Source organism: Rhinopithecus bieti, unplaced genomic scaffold, assembly GCF_001698545.2.
Source record: "Rhinopithecus bieti isolate Rb0 unplaced genomic scaffold, ASM169854v2 scaffold_68244, whole genome shotgun sequence".
Taxonomy (NCBI): Eukaryota; Metazoa; Chordata; class Mammalia; order Primates; family Cercopithecidae; genus Rhinopithecus; species Rhinopithecus bieti.
This window is the reverse complement of record NW_016825829.1, coordinates 888,063-905,736: the sequence shown is the minus strand read 5'-3', so window position 1 is coordinate 905,736 and position 17,674 is coordinate 888,063. Positions and strand designations below refer to the sequence as shown.

Below are 17,674 nucleotides of genomic sequence, written 5' to 3'. Positions count from 1 at the left end.
CTTCAACCTGCCCACAGCAGGACAGCAGCCAGGCAGGAACGAGCCCCTCACAGGCCTGCCCCTACCTGACCACTGAGCTGGACCCATGTAGGACTGTAACCTGTCCCTGTAACTCTTCCTGCTGAGCCTTGTCCAGGTGTGGAGCCAAGAGGAGGTGGTGGGCTTCATCTGTCCTCACAGTGGCTCCTCCCACTTTGACACACAGGCCAGGTCTTCTGAAAGCTTTTGGGTGGCGGGGGCCCAGTGGGGAGTGATGTCCCAGGGTAGGGGCTCTCTTTCAGCTTCCTGTGCCTTTCAGGAAACTTGCAGTCCCTGTCACCCACGGGATGAACATTCCATCCTTCTTTGTGGGCTCCCTGGGTGTCCACCCTAGGCTGGGTCTGAGCTGGTGAGGATGGGAGACAATGACCACCTAGTGTGGTCAGTGTTGGGGCAGAGAAGGCTATGCTAGCCCCAAGGGAGGGACACAGGACTCCAGAGAGGTTATGGGAGACTGCGTGGAAGAGGGAACGCTTGAACTAACTCTTCCTTTCATTTTTGGATTGTTGCTAGTATATAGAAATAGAATTGATTTTTGTATGTCGATCTTGTATCCTGCCACCTTGCTACTCATTTATTCTAAATTTTTGGTTTTTTTTGTTTTTTGTTTTTTTGTTTTTTTTTTTTTTTTTTTTTTTTTGAGATGGAATCTCATTCTTGTCCCCCAGGCTGGAGTGCAATGGCACGATCTCGGCTCACTACAACCTCCACCTCCTGAGTTCAAGCGATTCTCCTGCCTCAGCCTCCCAAGCAGCTGGGATTACAGGTGCCTGCCACCTTGTATTTTTAGTAGAAATGGGGTTTCACCATGTTGGCCAGGCTGGTCTCAAACTCCTGACCTCAGGTATTCCACCTGCCTCAACCTCCCAAAGTGCTGGGATTACAGTCGTGAGCCACTGAGCCTGGCTATTCTAATAATTTTTAAGTGGATTCCTTATATGTAAAATAATCTAATCAGTGAATAATCATACTTCTTTCTTTCCATTCCAGATGCCTTTTATTTCTTTTTATTGCCTAATTACTCTGGTCAAAATCTCCAGTACTATGCTGAATAGAAGTAGAGCAGACATTCTTTACTTGTTCCTGTTCTTGGGGGCAAAGCTTTCAGTCTTTTACCACTAGGTATGTTAGCTTTGGGTTTTCTTTTTTTTTTTTTTTTTTATACGGAGTCTTGCTCTGCCGCCCAGGCTGGAGTGCAGTGGCCGGCTCTCAGCTCACTGCAAGCTCCGCCTCCCGGGTTCACGCCATTCTCCTGTCTCAGCCTCCCGAGTAGCTGGGACTACAGGCGCCCGCCTCGTCGCCCGGCTAGTTTTTTGTATTTTTTAGTAGAGATGGGGTTTCACCATATTAGCCAGGATGGTCTCGATCTCCTGACCTCGTGATCCACCCGTCTCGGCCTCCCAAAGTGCTGGGATTACAGGCTTGAGCCACCGCGCCCGGCCTAGCTTTGGGTTTTTCACAGATCCCTTTATCAGATTGAGGAAGTTCCCTTGTCATGGAAGAGTGTTGAATTTTGTCAAACACTTTTTCTTCATCTGTCAAAATCATGTGGTTGTTTTGTCCTTTATTCTATTGATATGGTGTATTACATTCATTGTTTTGAATATTAAACCATCCTTGCATTCCTGGGATAAATTCCACTCGGTCTTGGTGTAGAATCCCTTTTATATGTTGCAGGATTCAGTTTGCTAGTATTTTGTTGAGGATGTTTATGTCTATATCCACAAGGGATATTGGTTTGTAGTTTACTTGTGATGTCTTTGTCTGGTTTTGGTATTGGGATAATGCTGGCCTCATAGAATGAATTCCCCTTCTCTTCTATTTTCTGGAAATTTGTGAAGGAGCCGTGTTCTTCTGAGCCAACTTTTGAGGGCTGGGTTAGTTCAATTTCAACTTTAGGCTTAGGCTGTGGCAACAGCATGGGCTGAGGCCTGGAAGTGGGTGCTTGCTTGATTCAGGTAACTGGAGCCATAGGGTCTGGCTGGCATAGGAGCACAGAAGGTAGAGGGCAGGAGTGACTGAATTGAAAGGCCAGTTTGGCATGAGGAGGCCCTAGAGGTTTAGCACTGAGCAGTGATGGGAATGGTGTGCATGTTGATTCTGTGCTGGGTGGGGGGCTGGAGGCCGGGGAGGCCTGAGGAGAGGAAGTGGAAGGGGCTGCCAAGAAGCAATGGAGAGGGGCCCGGCAGGGTGGCTGGAAGGAGGTGGGAGCCTTGAGGCAGGCCAGACAAGGGCACAGAGATGGGACAGAGCCTTGAAGGCTGGGTGCAGTGGGAAGCCCAGAGAGCGGGCCTGAGATGGGGCCTTGAAACCAGGGTGGGTGCCCCAGATGGACAGCTAGGTGGGGTCAGGCCCAGGCTTATAGAGCCACACCTGTACCTGGTCCATCTTGGTGGCAGCCTGTATGCAGGTGGAAGATGGAGGAGGCAGGATGCCTGGGAGGCCAGCAAGGGCCTCTGCTGGCCTTTTGCCACCCCAGGGGACTCTCCTGGGTGAGGCGCCTGCGTATGGGCAAGCAGGTGGGAGGTGCCAAGGACCAGACTCCTGGCTCCTTGGGGAATCTGGGGCTGAAGGCCCATGGAGTCCCGCAAGAAGCTGAGGTGAGGGCGGGGCACGTGCCAGATCCCTTGCCCTGCTGCCGCCCTCCGTGCAGGTGCCGTTTTACAGAGGCCACTATCCCGAGGGAGCTGGTCGCAGGGGCCCGACGAGATGGGACCTGGGCAGGGCCTCAGAGCCGAGGCTCCCTCACCCGCCGTGGATTTCCAACCAAGCTGTGTGGACTCGCAGGTGCTGGGGGAGTGGAGCGGGAGGCCTCGTTTGCATCGAAGGCTTCTTGATTCCAGGCTGCACCGACAGATGTGGGCCTCCTGGCCCCAGCGCCCACCACCCTCCTTGCAGCGTGGGGAAACTGAGGCCCGCAGGGGGCGGCCGCGCACGGTGACGCAGCAGGGGGCGGTGCCGGGAGGGGCGGGCCCGGGATCCTCACCCTGCCCGCCCCGTCCCCGCCGAGAGGGGAGGAGTCGGCGGCTGCCGGGCCAGGGGCCGGCGGCGCGGCGGGCATGGCGGCTCCGGGCCGCGGCCGCGGAGCTGGGGCCGGGGGAGGCGGGCGCGGGATGAGCGCGGCGGCCGGGGGCGCGGGCCCGGGCCGTGCCGTGCTCGCAGGGGAGGCGGGCGTGGACCGTCCCGGGAAAGCCGGCCGTTCCCGCCGCGTGGACGCCGTGAGTACCGAGCACCGGCCCCGACCCCGGGACGCGGGCCTCCAGCTTCCGGGTCTGGATCCCGCACCCCGACCCCCTGGACCCAGGCCGCGAGCCCCGGGCGCTGCTGGTCGCCCACGCGCTTCTTGGGGGAACAAAGGCGGGCGTGGACCGTCCCAGCTGGCGGGTGGGGGGCTCAGGCCGGCACGGGGCTTGTCGGTCTGCGGGCAGCTCTCCGCGGGCGGACTGGGCACGGGGCTCCCTCCTCCATCCCCACCGCGTGGCTCCCTCGGGCCGAGCGCGGTAGGGCGGGCGCTGGGGTGTGGCGGCGCCTTTGTTCCAAACCTTGGCCTGTGGTTGGGGGCCCTGCGGCTGGGACCCGCCCCTGACCCCTCCCCGCCCAGAGGGGCTGGCTTTGGGTGCAGAAGGAGCTGGTGGGGTCCAGCCTGGTGACCCAGGCCGAGGCCGGCAGAAGACAGCCTGATGCCTTGGAGTCTTCCTCTTGCACTTGTGCTGGTTTGCTAAAAGCGGAGAGTACTCTTCTTTTTATTTATTTTGTTTTAATTTTAATTTTAGCTCCGGCTCTGTTGCCCAGGCTGGAGAGCAGTGGCCAATCATAGCTTACCGCCTCCCGGAACTCTTGGCTCAATAGAGCCTCCTGGATTAGCCTCCTGCAGGGACTATAGGTGTGCACCACCAAGCTCAGCTAATTATGTTTTAGAGATGGTGGTCTCTATATGTTGCCCAGGCTGGTCTTGAACGCCTGAGCTCAAATGATCTGCCTGCCTTGGCCTCCCAAAGTGCTGGGATTACAGGCGTGAGCCACTGTATCTGGCTGTTTTATTTATTTCTAGAGACAGTGTCTCGCTTTGCTGCCCAGGCTGGAGTGTGGTGGTATGATCATAGACCACTGCAGCCTCAAACTCCTGGGCTCGAGTGATCCTCCTGCCTCAGCCTCCTAGAGCAGCTGGGACTACAGATGTGCCCCACCATGCCTGACTAATTTAAAAAAAAAATTTTTTTTTTTTTTTTTTTTTTTTAGAGATGGTGTCTTTCTATGTTGCCCTGGTTTAGTTTTCTTTATGTGTGTTTTTTGGGGTTGGAGCTGTAGTGGAACCAGTCCCAGCCCCACTGGGCATCTGGGTCTGACCTTAGCTGCTCCACTAAGGGCTTAACAGGACACTGGCCACAGGCCTGCTCCCATCCAGCTCCACTGGGGCCCCAGGAGGGACCCTACCCAGGATGGAGTAAGGGCAGGCACAGACCAAACAATGCAGGGTGGGGGATACTGTTCACTGGGATCAGAGGTGAGGAAGATGCTGGATTTAGGTGAGCAGTGAGGGTGCCTAGCAGAAGAGGAGACTCTCAATCTGGGTCTTGATGGATGAGTAGAAGTTCTCTGCATGGGAAGGGGTGGAGGTCATTTCAGGCAGAGGAGGAAGCATTAAACAGCATGGTGGATCTCAAGGAGAGCAGCTGGAGCATGAGTAAGAGGGGCTGGAGGAGGGGGCAGGGCATGACGTTGGGTCTGGTGGGCCTGGGTTAGCCCCAAGGCAGTCACTGGTCCTCCACTGACTGTGTGGTCCTTGCTCGGGCTCAGAGGGCATGGCAGTGATATCCTGGGCTGGTGGGGTGAATAGCAACCAACCCACCAAATGGTGGTCACGGCCACTGCTGACCACAGTGTGCTGTGTGCTGGGCTGGGTATCCACTCTGTCCTCCAGCAACTGAGTCTCAGGTTCTCCCAGGATGGGAGTCCAGGTCGTTTGACCTGGGAACTGGGGGCTCTTGGCTGCTCACTTGCCCTCTTCCTGTCTAGGCCCCTTATAGGCTCATCTGGCACTGGGACTTGAAGTAGTTATGGCCTGAGGTCTGACTTACCTGGGCTGGGGGTTTTCTGAGTTCTTTCACCTCTACCCAGCCCCCACGGGGCCTTGCACTCAGTTGCTGTGTGCAGAATGAACCAGTGGAGAGAAAGGGCTGCACGTAGCACTCAGGATCCTGGGGTCGGGTGTGTGGCCGAGTGGACCAGGGGCTGACTGAGTGGACCAGGTGGCTCTGTCTCTCCTTGGGGTCCCACCCGGAAGCCCAAGGTCTTCAGAAAAGGGGTTTCCTTGCCTGTCACGGCCCCACCCTCCATGCTTTGTCCTAGATCTTGGCAGTGTCCCCATGAACGCCCTGGCTCAGCCATCTCTTGCCTGACCGTAGCTGAGCCGCGTGCCTTTGTTCTTTATTGCAGCTTCATGGCGGCTGAAGAGATGCATTGGCCTGTCCCTATGAAGGCCATTGGTGCCCAGAACCTGCTAACCATGCCTGGGGGCGTGGCCAAGGCTGGCTACCTGCACAAGAAGGGCGGTACCCAGCTGCAGCTGCTCAAATGTGAGTCCCCAGGGTAGCCGGGAGCACAGAGGGAGGGCATGGGGGCAGGGCTGGCCATGTAAGTGAGCATCCTCTCTGAGCCTCTGCTTTCTCACGTGGTGGGCCCTCTGGATTTTTCTGTTTCCTCTCTGGTGGCTGGCAGCCCTGGAGAACCAGAGGTTGACTTCCCTAGCCCCCAGGACTGTAGCAGGGTCCAGGGTGGTGCACACTGCTGGCCAGCTGGCAAGGGGAGCTGCAGCCTGCAGCCAGGACCCGGGGACCACAGGTGGCCAGGTAGGTCTGGCCTCTGGTGCTGCCCTCACTGAATCCGTGAGTGTTCAGTGAGTTCGTTGGTCACTTGGCCCACAGTGAACCTATGTGTCAAGTCCTGGCTGGGTGCTGGACCTCTGGAGCTGCACAAGCCCCAGGCTCTGGCCCCCAGGACAGCTGGCTGAGAGGAAGAAGCAGCCCTCAGGCTCAGGAGATGCCCAAATGCTGAGATACTGAAGGCTGAGAGCATCAGGGCCTGAGCAGCAGGTGCTGCGTGCCTTTGCAGTAGCAGTACTCTCTGCCAGGGACTCCCTGGCCGGGCCACCTGGTTGAGATGTCCAGGCTGGACTGATTGGTTCCTTTGAGGGCACTGGTTGAGCTGCTCTTCTCTGCACAGACAGCCTCCTTGGAGGAGCTCTAACTGGCTTGTCACCCAGCCTGGGAGGCACTGCTCGGGGCTGGGGCAGTGGAGCTGGGGTGGTTCCAGTGTAACTTTCCACCTAGGGGTGGCCCCATACCAGTGGCCCTCACTGGCAAACTCTCTGGGCTCCTGAGTCTCCCTCTTTTACTTTGTTTTTTTGAGACAGGGTCTTGCTCTGTTGTCCAGGCTGGAGTGTAGTGGCACGATCATGGCTCACTGCAGCCTCAACCTGCCAGGCTCAGGTGGTCCCCTTAGCTGGGACTTACAGGCATGCCACTATGCCCTGTTAATTTTTTCTAAGTTTCTTGTAGAGATGGAATTTCATTATGTTGCCCAGGCTGGCCTGGAGCTCCTGAACTCAAGCGATCCACCCACCTTGGCCTCCCAAAGTGCTGGGATTACAGGTGTGAGCCACCACGTCCAGCCTATTTTTAATTTATTTTTATTATTTATGTATTTATTTTTTTGAGATGGAATCTCGCTCTGTTGCCCAGGCTGGAGTACAGTGACGTGCTCTCAGCTCACTGTAACCTCTACCTCCCAGGTACCAGCGATTCTGCCTCAGCCTCCTGAGTAGCTGGGATTACAGGCGTGTGCCGCCATGCCCAGCTAATTTTTATATTTTTAGTGCAGACTGGGTTTCACCATGTTGGTCAGCCTGGTCTCGAACTCCTGACCTGGGGTGATTCCGTCTTGGCCTCTGAAAGTTCTGGAATTACAGGCATGGGCCACCGTGCCTGGCCTATTTATTATTTTTATGTCTCACTCTGTCACCCAGACTGCAGTGCAGTGGCACGAACATAGCTCACTCTAGCCTCAACCTCCTGGGCTCAAGTGATCCTCCCACCTCAGCCTCCCAAGTAGCTGGAACTACACGTGCATGCCACCATGTCCGGCTAAGTTTTGTATTTTTTGTAGAGATGGGGTTTCACGTGTTGCTTAGGCTCACCCCATCTTTTATTTTTAGAGACAGTCTCACCCTGTCACCCAGGCTGGAGTGCAGTGACACGATCTTGGCTCACTGCAACCTCTGACTCCTGGGTTCAAGTGATTCTCCTGCCTCAGCCTCCTGAGTAGCTGGGATCACAGGCATGTGCCACCACACCCGGCTAATTTTTTATTTTTTGTAGAGATGGCGTTTCACCATGTTGGCCAGGGTGGTCTCAAACTCCTGACCTCAGGTGATCTGCCCACCTTGGCCTCCCACAGTGCTGGGATTACAGGTGTGAGCCACCGCACCCAGTGTTAGTCCCCCTCTTTTAGCTCTGATGTAGAGGGAGCCTCCAACAGCCCTGCAGCACCTAGCAAGTCAGCTGTGGCCTCCCTGGGCCTCTGGTCCTGGCTCTGCCTTTCCTCGTGGTGGCTCCACACAACCTCCCACATCTACCCCTTCTTTGTGGGCAGCCAGGCCTGCCTTCGAGTGGCGCTCTGGGGCTAGCCAGTGTGCCCACAAATTTTTCCTTATTTGGTCCCAGATTGGGCTCCTGGGGAGAGGGCAGCATGCCTACCTTGCTCCTGCTCTTCCCTTTGGTGAGGCTTGGAGGCAGGAGGCCTGGCCCCAGGTTGCCCTGGGGAGGGTCCTCACAGGGGCTCTTGGCAACCACCCCTCCAGGCTCATCCTCCTGCCGTTGCCACCTCCCACAGGGCCCCTGCGCTTTGTCATCATCCACAAACGCTGCGTCTACTACTTCAAGAGCAGCACCTCTGCCTCCCCGCAGGGTGCCTTCTCCCTGAGTGGCTATAACCGGTAAGTACCCGACCTGCCTGCTGACCTCGACCTGCCTGCTGACCTCGACCTGCCTGCTGACCTCGGGCCCCCACAGCCAGCGGGTCCCTCCCAGCAGAGCTCCGGCTGGGCCTAAAGGAAAGTGCTTTCCCGAAGCAGCCTTCGTGCCCATCCCCTGCCCTCCCTGCCTAGCCTCCATGGTGCCTCACCCTCTCCATAGGTCCTGCCCTCAGGCCTAGGACCTTGGGTGTGCCAGGGTCTTCCTGTGGCTTCGTGCACAGGTCACAGGGGCCTGGACAGCCTGGTCTCCAGAGTCTCCACTTGGCCACCACCCAGTGACTTCTGCATCCTTCCCCCCTGCCAACCTTGCCCCTTCACCCACCATGGCCTCTTTCCAGGCAGCCCAGACCCCAGCCAGCCCAGGCCCTGTCCCAAACTCAGGCCCGGCCCCAGGATTCCCTGCTTCAGGGTCCTCCCGGGCTGGGATCAGTTTCTAGCTTCACACATGTCCTGGGCTGGGCTTTATCCAGTGATGGGCCGTGAGGTGCCCTGGAGGGCCTTCTGCACTAACAGGCAGGTGGGCAGTGACCAGGTGACAGGTGGACGGTGGCCAGGTGACAGGTGGGCGGTTGTCAGGTGGCAGTTGGGTGGTGGCCAGGTGACAGGTGGGCGGTGGCCAGGTGGCAGGTGGGTGGGGGCACCTGGGGCCCACGCAGAGAGTTAATGCTGGCACTCAGCTCTGGTTCTGGGTGCTGCACCCCACAGCATTCATCTATGCCTCTTAGCACCCCTTAAGGGCTCAGTCCCTCCTGCCTATGAGGAATCAAGGGTCACATGGTGTCGGTAGCGGGACTGGGGCCTTTGGAGTGACTCTAGGTCCCGGCCTGCACCCTTGCCACAGGCCTGGTAGGGCAGCCTTGCCAGAGCACCCAGCCCAGTGCCAGGTCCCCAGGCTGGCACAGACCTCTGGAGTCCCCTGGGGAAAGTCACTCCCTTTCCACAGACAGACACAGTACCTTCTGGCCTCTAGCATGTGCCAGCCGTGCCGTGAATCCTGGGCCCAGTGGCAGATGCAATCATGCCCCAGGGAATTGTCTAGCCCATCAGGGAATGCTGGGCCTGAGGGGTTCTGGCCAGGCTCTCTTATGGGCCATACAAGTGCTGCACCTGCCCTGGTGCCTGACCAGCAGGGCTCCCCGCATGATACACGTTGTGATCTCAGTGCAAACCCCACATTCTGGCTGTGTGAGTGGGCCACAGAGCAGCCACAAGTCATTCCCTGAAATGCACGCAGGGCTGCCGCTGGGCCGCAGGGGCACGGAGCCCTGTGGGGGCCCCCAGGCAGGCCAAGCAGGCCTGGGCAAGTGGGGCCAGAGGTGGGAGGGTGGCGTCCATGTAAAGTGGCATTGGAGGGCATTGAGGCAGGTGTGTCCTTGTCTCCTGTGCATTGCTGCTTCTAGGAAGGCCACGCAGCACCCCTCCTCCACCCGCTCCATGTCCCCTTATGCCTGCTTGGGCATGAAGCTCACTACCGGGAGCATCAGCAGCCGGGGCCCACCCTGATCTGCCCGCTTCCGCTGGGGCGTGGTGCTGGTGCCGAGATGCGTTCACGGGTGGGGGCCGTGGGAAGGCCATCCCTACAGCTGTGAACCAGGCCGTGACCCCTGGCGCTGTGCCCCCAGGGTGATGCGGGCGGCCGAGGAGACCACGTCCAACAACGTTTTCCCCTTCAAGATCATCCACATCAGCAAGAAGCACCGCACGTGGTTCTTCTCAGCCTCCTCGGAGGACGAGCGCAAGGTGACTGGGGGTGTGGGCCTGCAGGCACCAGGCTGGACCTGCCTTGGGGGCTCGCTGGTGCCGGGGCTCTGACCTCTCAGCCCCGAGCAAGGAGGAGGTGTGGCCAGGACACAGGCAGCTGGGTGGGCGCCACCCCTAGCCCCATCCCCATGCCGAGAGCCTGGTGCCAGTGCCCACATAAGAAACGTGCTGTCCTGGGAGGTGCCCCTGTGGGCTGAGGGGAGCCACACAGCCATGCTGTATCCAGCTGGGTCTTCTCCTCTGACCTTGGGAGTCACAGCAGAGCAGGCAGGGCAGTGATGGTGGAGGGGTGCGGTGGGGCCCACCCTGGTGGCACCGTGCCCACCGCAGCCCCGCTGACCTGCAGAGCTGGATGGCCTTGCTGCGCAGGGAGATCGGCCACTTCCACGAAAAGAGAGACCTGCCCCTGGACACCAGGTGAGCCCGGGCCCGGGGCGTGCCAGGCAGTGAGGGCCCCTGGGGTGCCTGAGCCTGACCCGGGTGTCCACCTCCCAGCCCCGGGCTTGGCATAGAATTCTCTCCTCCAAAGTTTCCGGGAGATGCCAGCCGGGCCGCGTGTATGGGTGTGCATGCATCTCTCTGCTTCTGTCTACCTCCAGCCCTGTCTTGTCACGTATGTTTCCGTGTTGCTGCCATGGGTAGTCCCTGTAGGGGATCATGTGTGTTTATACATCTGCCACCAGGGGGGCCCAGCGTGGCAGCAGCTGGGCACTTTGGGTTCCCAGCCCCCTACACCCACCCTGGCTCACCCGGAGTGAGACCAGAATGAATCTCCCGGCGGGTCACTGCTGGGCATTCTGAGCCTTGGCAGCCTCCCCCGTGAGCTGGCCCAATGCCCAGCAGTTACTCTCTGGGTTGGGACTGCCTGGCCCAAGACGGTGTGGAGGGAACAAACCTTCCTGTCCTTTCACTGCTGGGGACAGGAGGCCTAGGGAGGGCTGGGCATACCCAAGGCTGCCCTGCAGGTCCCTGCCTGACCCCGAGCTCCTGGCCCCTGGTCCAGCCTGTCCTGCCTTGGACCCAGCCCAGAGTTGCCCAAGCCTTCTTGAGGCAGGAGCAGGTGGAGATGTGGGCACAGTCAGGGCGGCCATCCTTGTGGGCCAGGAGGGGCACCTAGAGGAGGCACCACAGCCTCCAGTTCTCCTGTCCATCCTTGTAACTGCGTGTGCATGTCCGCGTGTTGCTCCATGTTTGTGTGTGCATGTCTGCGTGTTGCTCCATGTTTGTGTGTGCATGTCTGCGTGTTGCTCCGTGTGTGTGCGTGTCCGTGTGTTACTCTGTGTCTGTGTGTGCATGTCTGTGTGTTGCTCTGTGTGTGCATGTCCACGTTGCTGTGTGTGTGTGTGTGTGTGCATGTCCGTGTGTTGCTCTGTGTCTGTGTGTGAACATCTGTGCTTGTCCTGTGTCTGTGTTTATCCTTGTACTTCTATGTCTGTGTGACGGAGTCCTTGTGTCTGTGTGTCCACATGTCTGTGCGTGTCCCTATGTCTTTGTGTATATATATATATCCATATCTGTGTCTGTGTTCCTGTGTGTGCATGTGTGTGCACGTGTGCATCTGTGTGTCTGTCAGTGTATCCTTGTGTGCATCTGTGTGTCTGTCAGCCTATCCGTGTGTGCGTATGTCTGTCAGCATATCTGTGTGTGCATCTGTGTATCTGTCCATGTATCTGCGTGTGCCTGTGTGTACCTTTGTGTGAGCATCAAGGGACCTCCCAGGCCTGGTGTTCACTGTCCGCCCCAACCCACCCTGCATTGCAGCGACTCCAGCTCAGACACAGACAGCTTCTACGGCGCAGTCGAGCGGCCTGTGGATATCAGCCTCTCCCCATACCCCACAGACAATGAAGGTGAGGAATTTCTCCATGTCCACTCTCCATCCGCCTCTCCCCACCTGGCCTCTGATGGTGAGGGGCCCAGCCCTCCATCTTGGCCGCTGTGGAGGAGAGGGAGGTGTGTTCGTCTGTGCTCCTTGCTCTGGCCCTTTGGCAGAGCGCAGTGGCATCCCTGGGCTCTGGCCTTCAGCAGCAGGGTCTGGACTCACAGTCCTCCCATTGGGTGCTCACCCCTTGCCTCCTGGACTCAGCCCCAGGCATGGAGCATTGCTCGGAGATTGGGCCTGGGCCAGTTTGGCTCTCACCCCCCGCCCCTCCCATGCAGACTATGAGCACGACGACGAAGACGACTCCTACATGGAGCCTGACTCCCCGGAGCCCGGAAGGCTTGAGGGTAGGTGGGGCGGGTGGGCCTGGGGAGCTCTGGGTGCGTGGGAAGCAGGGGCTGGGACTGGGAGCAGAGCCCCTCTGAGGCTAGGGATGTTGGCCCAGGTACCACTCTGGGTGGCTTCTGTTTCCCTGTGGTGGCCCAAGTATTATGAGGATTGGAGCAGAAGAGGTGTACCCGCTGCCGGCTCTGCTTATTTCCTCCTCCCACCTCCCAGGAGGATGGACAGGCACATGGTGATAAGTGGCAGGTGGAGCCAGGGTGGCGCTGGGGGATGAGCATGGGGAAGGAAGGACGTTGAGGAGCACGCAGACTCAGGGCAGGTCCATGTTCCCATGGCTGCCAGCTTGTGTGGACACTGCTGCAGACCAGGTCCTTGCCCCACCACGCCCCATCCCATCCCAGTGTCTACCTACCTCCTGCAGCACACGGCCTAGTCATGGAGACAGGCTGATACAGGTGGTCACATGTGGATGACGGAAGCATGAGCTGGGTGGGGAGGACGTGCCTCTGTCCTCCTCTGTCCCCTCCCTCCCTTCTTCCCTACCCATTATCTCTCCAGCCCCTCATCTTGTCAGTTTCCTCATGTCTGGGGCTGATCTTTGATCTTTCCATCTTCCCTGTGTCCGTCCCTGCCTCCTTGTTTTCCAGCCTCCTGTCCTCACTGACCTGGCCTCTGCCGACCCCAGTCCCCGACCCCGTGTCCTCTCTGCCGCGCGTCCCCTCCCACCTTCAGGCTCCCAGGTCCAGCCCCTCTTCTCCTGCCGCTCACTCCCTCCTTCCCTCTGGGGCCCCAGTGCCACCAGGATCTGTGGACTGCTTGCCTCAGTTTCCCTCCATGCAGAGCTCTCGTCTCACAGTGTTCACCATGCCTATCCCCTCACCCACACACTCCTGCCTCCCATCTTAGCCTGGCTGGCCCAGCCTTGGTGAGCTTGGACTCCATCTGCCCACCCCTGAGCTGCAGCCCAGTGAGGCTAGAGATGGGCCTGGGGAGCCACCAGTGCTCCTGCATGCTACTGTTCTGCTCGCCCTCCCTCTGGACCCCCTCCATCCTCTCCCCAAAACATTTCTCGTTCAGGACCCCTGTGGCCTCCCCATTCCCAGTTCCAGTGCTCAGTCCTGAGCCACACCAGCCTGGCGCCTGCCCTATTCCTTGCCTGCCTGTCCTCCAGGCGCCTCTTGCTCCCGGGGCCCTCTTTGCTGTGCTGGCCCCGTGAGGGATGCCCAGGACTCAGGCCTCATTCCTCTCCCGAATTCCCTGGGTGACAGCCTGGGTCATCTGCAGGCTGCCGACTCTGACTCATGTCCAGCTGGGACCTCTGAACTCTGCACACGTTCCCTGACCCCTCATCCCCTGGCGTCTCCCAGCTTTCTGGACATGTTCTGAGCAAACACGGGCCTTCACCTTCCTCCCAGCTGCTCCCGTCCCCTGTCCTTGGGAATTCCGTCCTCCCTCTCGCTCCGGCCAAGCCTGGAGATCCTCCTTGACTTCTCTTCCTTTCGCTTCCTTCCACCTCTGTGAACCTGATGGCTCCTCAGGTGCCTTCTAGGCTTCAGGAAGCGTCCACAGGCTGCCATAGGGAGGATGAATGGGGAGGGCTGGGGGTGGTGGGTGGTCTGGGACCCTGGGGAAGGCAGGATGGGAGTCCTGGATGCTGGGCTGCAGGGGTAGGTAGGCTGTGGTGTGGGCCTACCACGGGTTGCACTCCTGGTTGGTCCGGCTGACCACTGCCAGCAGAGAGTAGTGTTGGCTCAGTCTCTGTCAGGGTCCAACTTGGGTCTCTTTGCTCTACAGATGCCCTGACGCACCCACCGGCTTACCCACCACCCCCAGTGCCCACGCCCAGGAAGCCAGCCTTCTCCGACATGCCCCGGGCCCATTCCTTTACCTCCAAGGGCCCCGGTCCCCTGCTGCCACCCCCACCCCCTAAGCACGGCCTCCCAGATGTTGGCCCAGCTGCCGAGGACTCCAAGAGGGAGCCATTGGGCCCAAGGCGGGCTGAGCCTTGCCCCAGGGTACCTGCTACCCCCCGAAGGATGAGCGACCCCCCTCTGGGCAACATGCCCACCACACCCGCCCTCCGGAAACCCCCTTGCTTCAGGGAGAGTGCCAGCTCCAGCCCGGAGCCCTGGACCCCTGGCCACGGGGCCTGCTCCACTTCCAGTGCTGCCATCATGGCCACTGCCACCTCCAGAAACTGTGACAAACTCAAGTCCTTCCACCTGTCCTCCCGAGGACCGCCCACATCTGAGCCCCCACCTGTGCCAGCCAACAAGCCCAAGTTCCTGAAGACAGCCGAAGAGGACCCCCCAAGGGAGGCAGCCATGCCCAGACTCTTTGTGCCCCCCGTGGCTCCCCGGCCTCCTGCACTAAAGCTGCCAGTGCCTGAGGCCACGGCACGGCCCGCAGTCCTGCCCAGGCCAGAGAAGCCACAGCTTCCCCACCTCCAGTGAGTTTGTGTTGCGGCTGCAAGCGCTGCCTCCAGCTACAGAGACCCTGGCCTGGCCTCTGATGGGCACTCTGCCCACCCCGCTCCCCTGGCACTCTTAGCCCACGATGGGGTACCAGGTGCAGGGGTAGGAAGGTTCCCTGATGCCTCCAATCTGCCTTGGTGGAACGTGAAGCATGTCCATGACTCAGCCCTGAAGCTTGCTGGAATGCTTTGGGTTTTTTTTTTTTGAGACAGGGTCTCACTCTGGCAACCAAGCTAGAGTGCAGTGCCACGATCTCAGGTCACTGCAACCTCCGTCTCCCGGGTTCAAGTGATTCTCCTGCCTCAGCCTCCTGAGTAGCTAGGACTCCAGGCGCCTGCCAACACACCTGGCTAATTTTTGTATTTTTAGTAGAGACAGGGTTTCACTATGTTGGCAGGTTGGTCTTGAACTCCTGTCCTCAAGTGATCCGCCTGCCTTGGCCTCCCAAAGTGCTGGAATCACGGGTGTGAGTCACCGCGTCTGGCTGAAATGCTTTCTGCTTTATTTCTGGGAAGTGCCAGGAGACCAGTTTGTCGCCCCCTCCCACACAGTTACTCACACCAATGGCTGTGGTCAGAGGCATCTGGGACCCCCGGTGGGTTTCCTGCCTTGCCTGGCAGGCAAAGGGGCAGGTTTCACATGGGTGTGCTGGTTGCACGCGCACCCCTGAATGCCCACAGTGCCCTTCTCCCAGGGCTCCGTGAACACCTCTGAGATGCCTGCTGCCTGCGTGGAAGTGCCTGTGAGCAGCCCTTGTCACACTCGTGGTTCTGGTTCACCAAGGGCTGCAGAGGTGCAGATGTTTGGAAGTCGCTGTTTTCCATGACTGTGGGGACAGTGGTTCCAGGGCTCAGCCTCACCCACAGGCTGGCCGCCCATGCTGGCGTGGCCCCGTTAATCCTCCCTAGAGCCCAGGAGGCTTTGCTGAGCGGACCACCTAGCCACAGGGAGGCGTGCAGGCTTCTGCCATGGGCGTCCCTCGGGGTCACATTGCGTTGTTCATCCGGTTCACATCGTCCACTCCCCTGCGGCTCTGAGTGGGCTGTGATTTGGCCATGGCCAGACCTCCCCTCCCCACGAGCATCCAGAGCACTTGTTGACAGTGCGATGACACTGAGCTCGGGCCTCTGGGCCCCCCTTACCAGCATCCGTGGCAGCCCTGACCCCTGACTCAGGTGTCAGGCGATTCCTGCTACCCCAGGGCAGTCAGCACGAGCCCTACCCAGATCTCTGTTGTCCTGGGCCTTTTATGGTCACAGGGGCCATAGCAGGCAGCTTGCCGTCCTCACACAGAGGGGAGTGGGGAGGGGAGCAGAGGGTGGCTGGCCCCTTGTCTGACAGTGAAATGGTCCTGCCTTCCTCTTGCTGGCCCTCCAGGCGATCGCCTCCTGATGGGCAGAGCTTCAGGAGCTTCTCCTTTGAAAAGCCCCGGCAACCCTCGCAGGCTGATGCTGGCGGGGACGACTCGGACGAGGACTATGAGAAGGCAAGGCTGAGCAGCAAGCCCAGGTCCCAGTGGCCAACAGAGGGACAGGTGGTGGGAGAGCCATAGGCCAGGGTGGCCCCTCACAGACCATCCTGAGCAAGGACCCCCCAAGAACCCGGGAGCCTAGGGGGGACACAGCACCATGCAAAGCCCCAGATCCTGGCACTGGGTGGACGCCGTCCGGGGAGTGGTGGTGCGGGTGGATCACTCCGACGTTGGCACTGACACCGTCAGCCTCTTGCAGGTGCCACTGCCCAACTCTGTCTTCATCAACACCACGGAATCGTGCGAAGTGGAAAGGTCAGCACAAAGCCCTGGATGCCCTGGGTCCCCCGCTGTGCCCCGGCTTTCTGCTTCTGTGTCCCTCTCACTAGCTTCTGTGTTGGGGAGTTGCTGGCACAAGTACATGGTCCTGCGTGCAGAAGGAACCGGAGGAGTGGACCCCCCTGCTATGTCTCATGCCCAGCTGGCACCCTGGCTGGCCCGGGCTCTGCTGGGCTGCTTCCCTCAGCTTCACTGCAGCCCGACGCACTCAGCGCCTGAGACATACAACAGCGAGAGGACAGAAAGCCGGGCTTGGGTGCGGGGCAGGAAGGTCCCTGTGAAAGCTGCCCGAGAAGGGCTCACCTGCCAATATGACTGTCTTATTTTAGGCTGTTCAAGGCTACAAGCCCCCGGGGAGAGCCCCAGGATGGACTGTACTGCATCCGGAACTCCTCTACCAAGTTGGGGAAGGTAGGCACCAGGGGAAGACGCCGCAAGGCCCCATGCGGTTGGCCTCTCTGGCTCTGCACACACCCCGGCTGTGGGCGGGCCCAGGACTCCCCAGTTCCTAGACCACTCCCCTTGTGGACTCTCACTTAGTGTCTCAGCTAAATTCTCTGCCCAGCAGCAGCCCCTAATCTATTCCCTAATAGATCTCCATCTGCAAATTGGGGGCGATGATGGCCACCTCCCAGTGCGGGCCAGGACTCGGGTAGGGTAGGGCTCATGCTCCGGGGTGGGGGAGGCCACATGGGGCAGTGGGAACGCCCGGTCTGCCCGTGTCCCTCCGAGCGTGAAGTTGTGACCTCACTGAGCCATGCTCTCCCGGGTGTGTCGGAGTGGTTTTTGGTGGTTATGAGCTGTTGCTCATCAGAGGCTCTCTGAGGGCTGCCAGTGTCGTCCCCGCTGTCCCTGTGCAGGTGGTCTGGAGCCCCTCCCCACCCCCCGAGGTCCACAGGACCCAGCCTTGATGGTTCTGCCCCGCTATCCCCAGCCCACGGTCTCCCCAGGCTGGTCTCACTGTTTCTCAGGAGCTGTCAGCCTCCCACTTCCCTCCTGTAGGTCCTGGTTGTGTGGGATGAAGCCTCCAACAAAGTGAGGAACTATCGCATTTTTGAGAAGGTGAGAGGGTGAGAGGGTGAGGGGGAGAGGGTGAGAGGGAGAGGGTGAGAGGGTGAGAGGGAGAGGGTGAGGGTGAGAGGGTGAGAGGGGAGATGGTGAGGGGGTGAGAGGGTGAGAGGGAGAGGGCGTGAGAGGGAGAGGGCGTGAGAGGGTGAGAGGGTAAGAGGGAGAGGGAGAGGGCATGAGAGGGTGAGAGGGAGAGAGGGTGAGAGGGTGAGGGGGTAAGAGGGAGAGATGGTGAGGGGGTGAGAGGGGAGATGGTGAGAGGG

General features: G+C 59.5%; 1 protein-coding gene across 6 annotated transcripts in view; it reads left to right on the top strand.

Annotated features, from left to right (window-relative positions):
• Nucleotides 1-17,674, top strand: part of SH3BP2 (SH3 domain binding protein 2) — a 42,756-nt gene that overhangs the window by 22,040 nt on the left and 3,042 nt on the right. For 3 of the 6 annotated variants that reach the window (XM_017863132.1, XM_017863131.1, XM_017863130.1), the window contains 11 exons: nt 5,476-5,615; nt 7,930-8,032; nt 9,694-9,811; nt 10,179-10,249; nt 11,594-11,682; nt 11,993-12,061; nt 13,854-14,508; nt 15,911-16,019; nt 16,264-16,319; nt 16,673-16,754; nt 17,346-17,405. In XM_017863132.1, coding sequence (XP_017718621.1) covers nt 5,480-5,615; nt 7,930-8,032; nt 9,694-9,811; nt 10,179-10,249; nt 11,594-11,682; nt 11,993-12,061; nt 13,854-14,508; nt 15,911-16,019; nt 16,264-16,319; nt 16,673-16,754; nt 17,346-17,405 — 1,548 coding nt within the window. In that variant the 5' untranslated portion in view covers nt 5,476-5,479. Of the gene's footprint in view, nt 1-3,050; nt 3,258-4,317; nt 4,724-5,475; nt 5,616-7,929; nt 8,033-9,693; nt 9,812-10,178; nt 10,250-11,593; nt 11,683-11,992; nt 12,062-13,853; nt 14,509-15,910; nt 16,020-16,263; nt 16,320-16,672; nt 16,755-16,936; nt 17,318-17,345; nt 17,406-17,674 lie in introns of those variants that run through there. The other 3 variants (XM_017863133.1, XM_017863134.1, XM_017863135.1) reach the window with 3 other exon arrangements.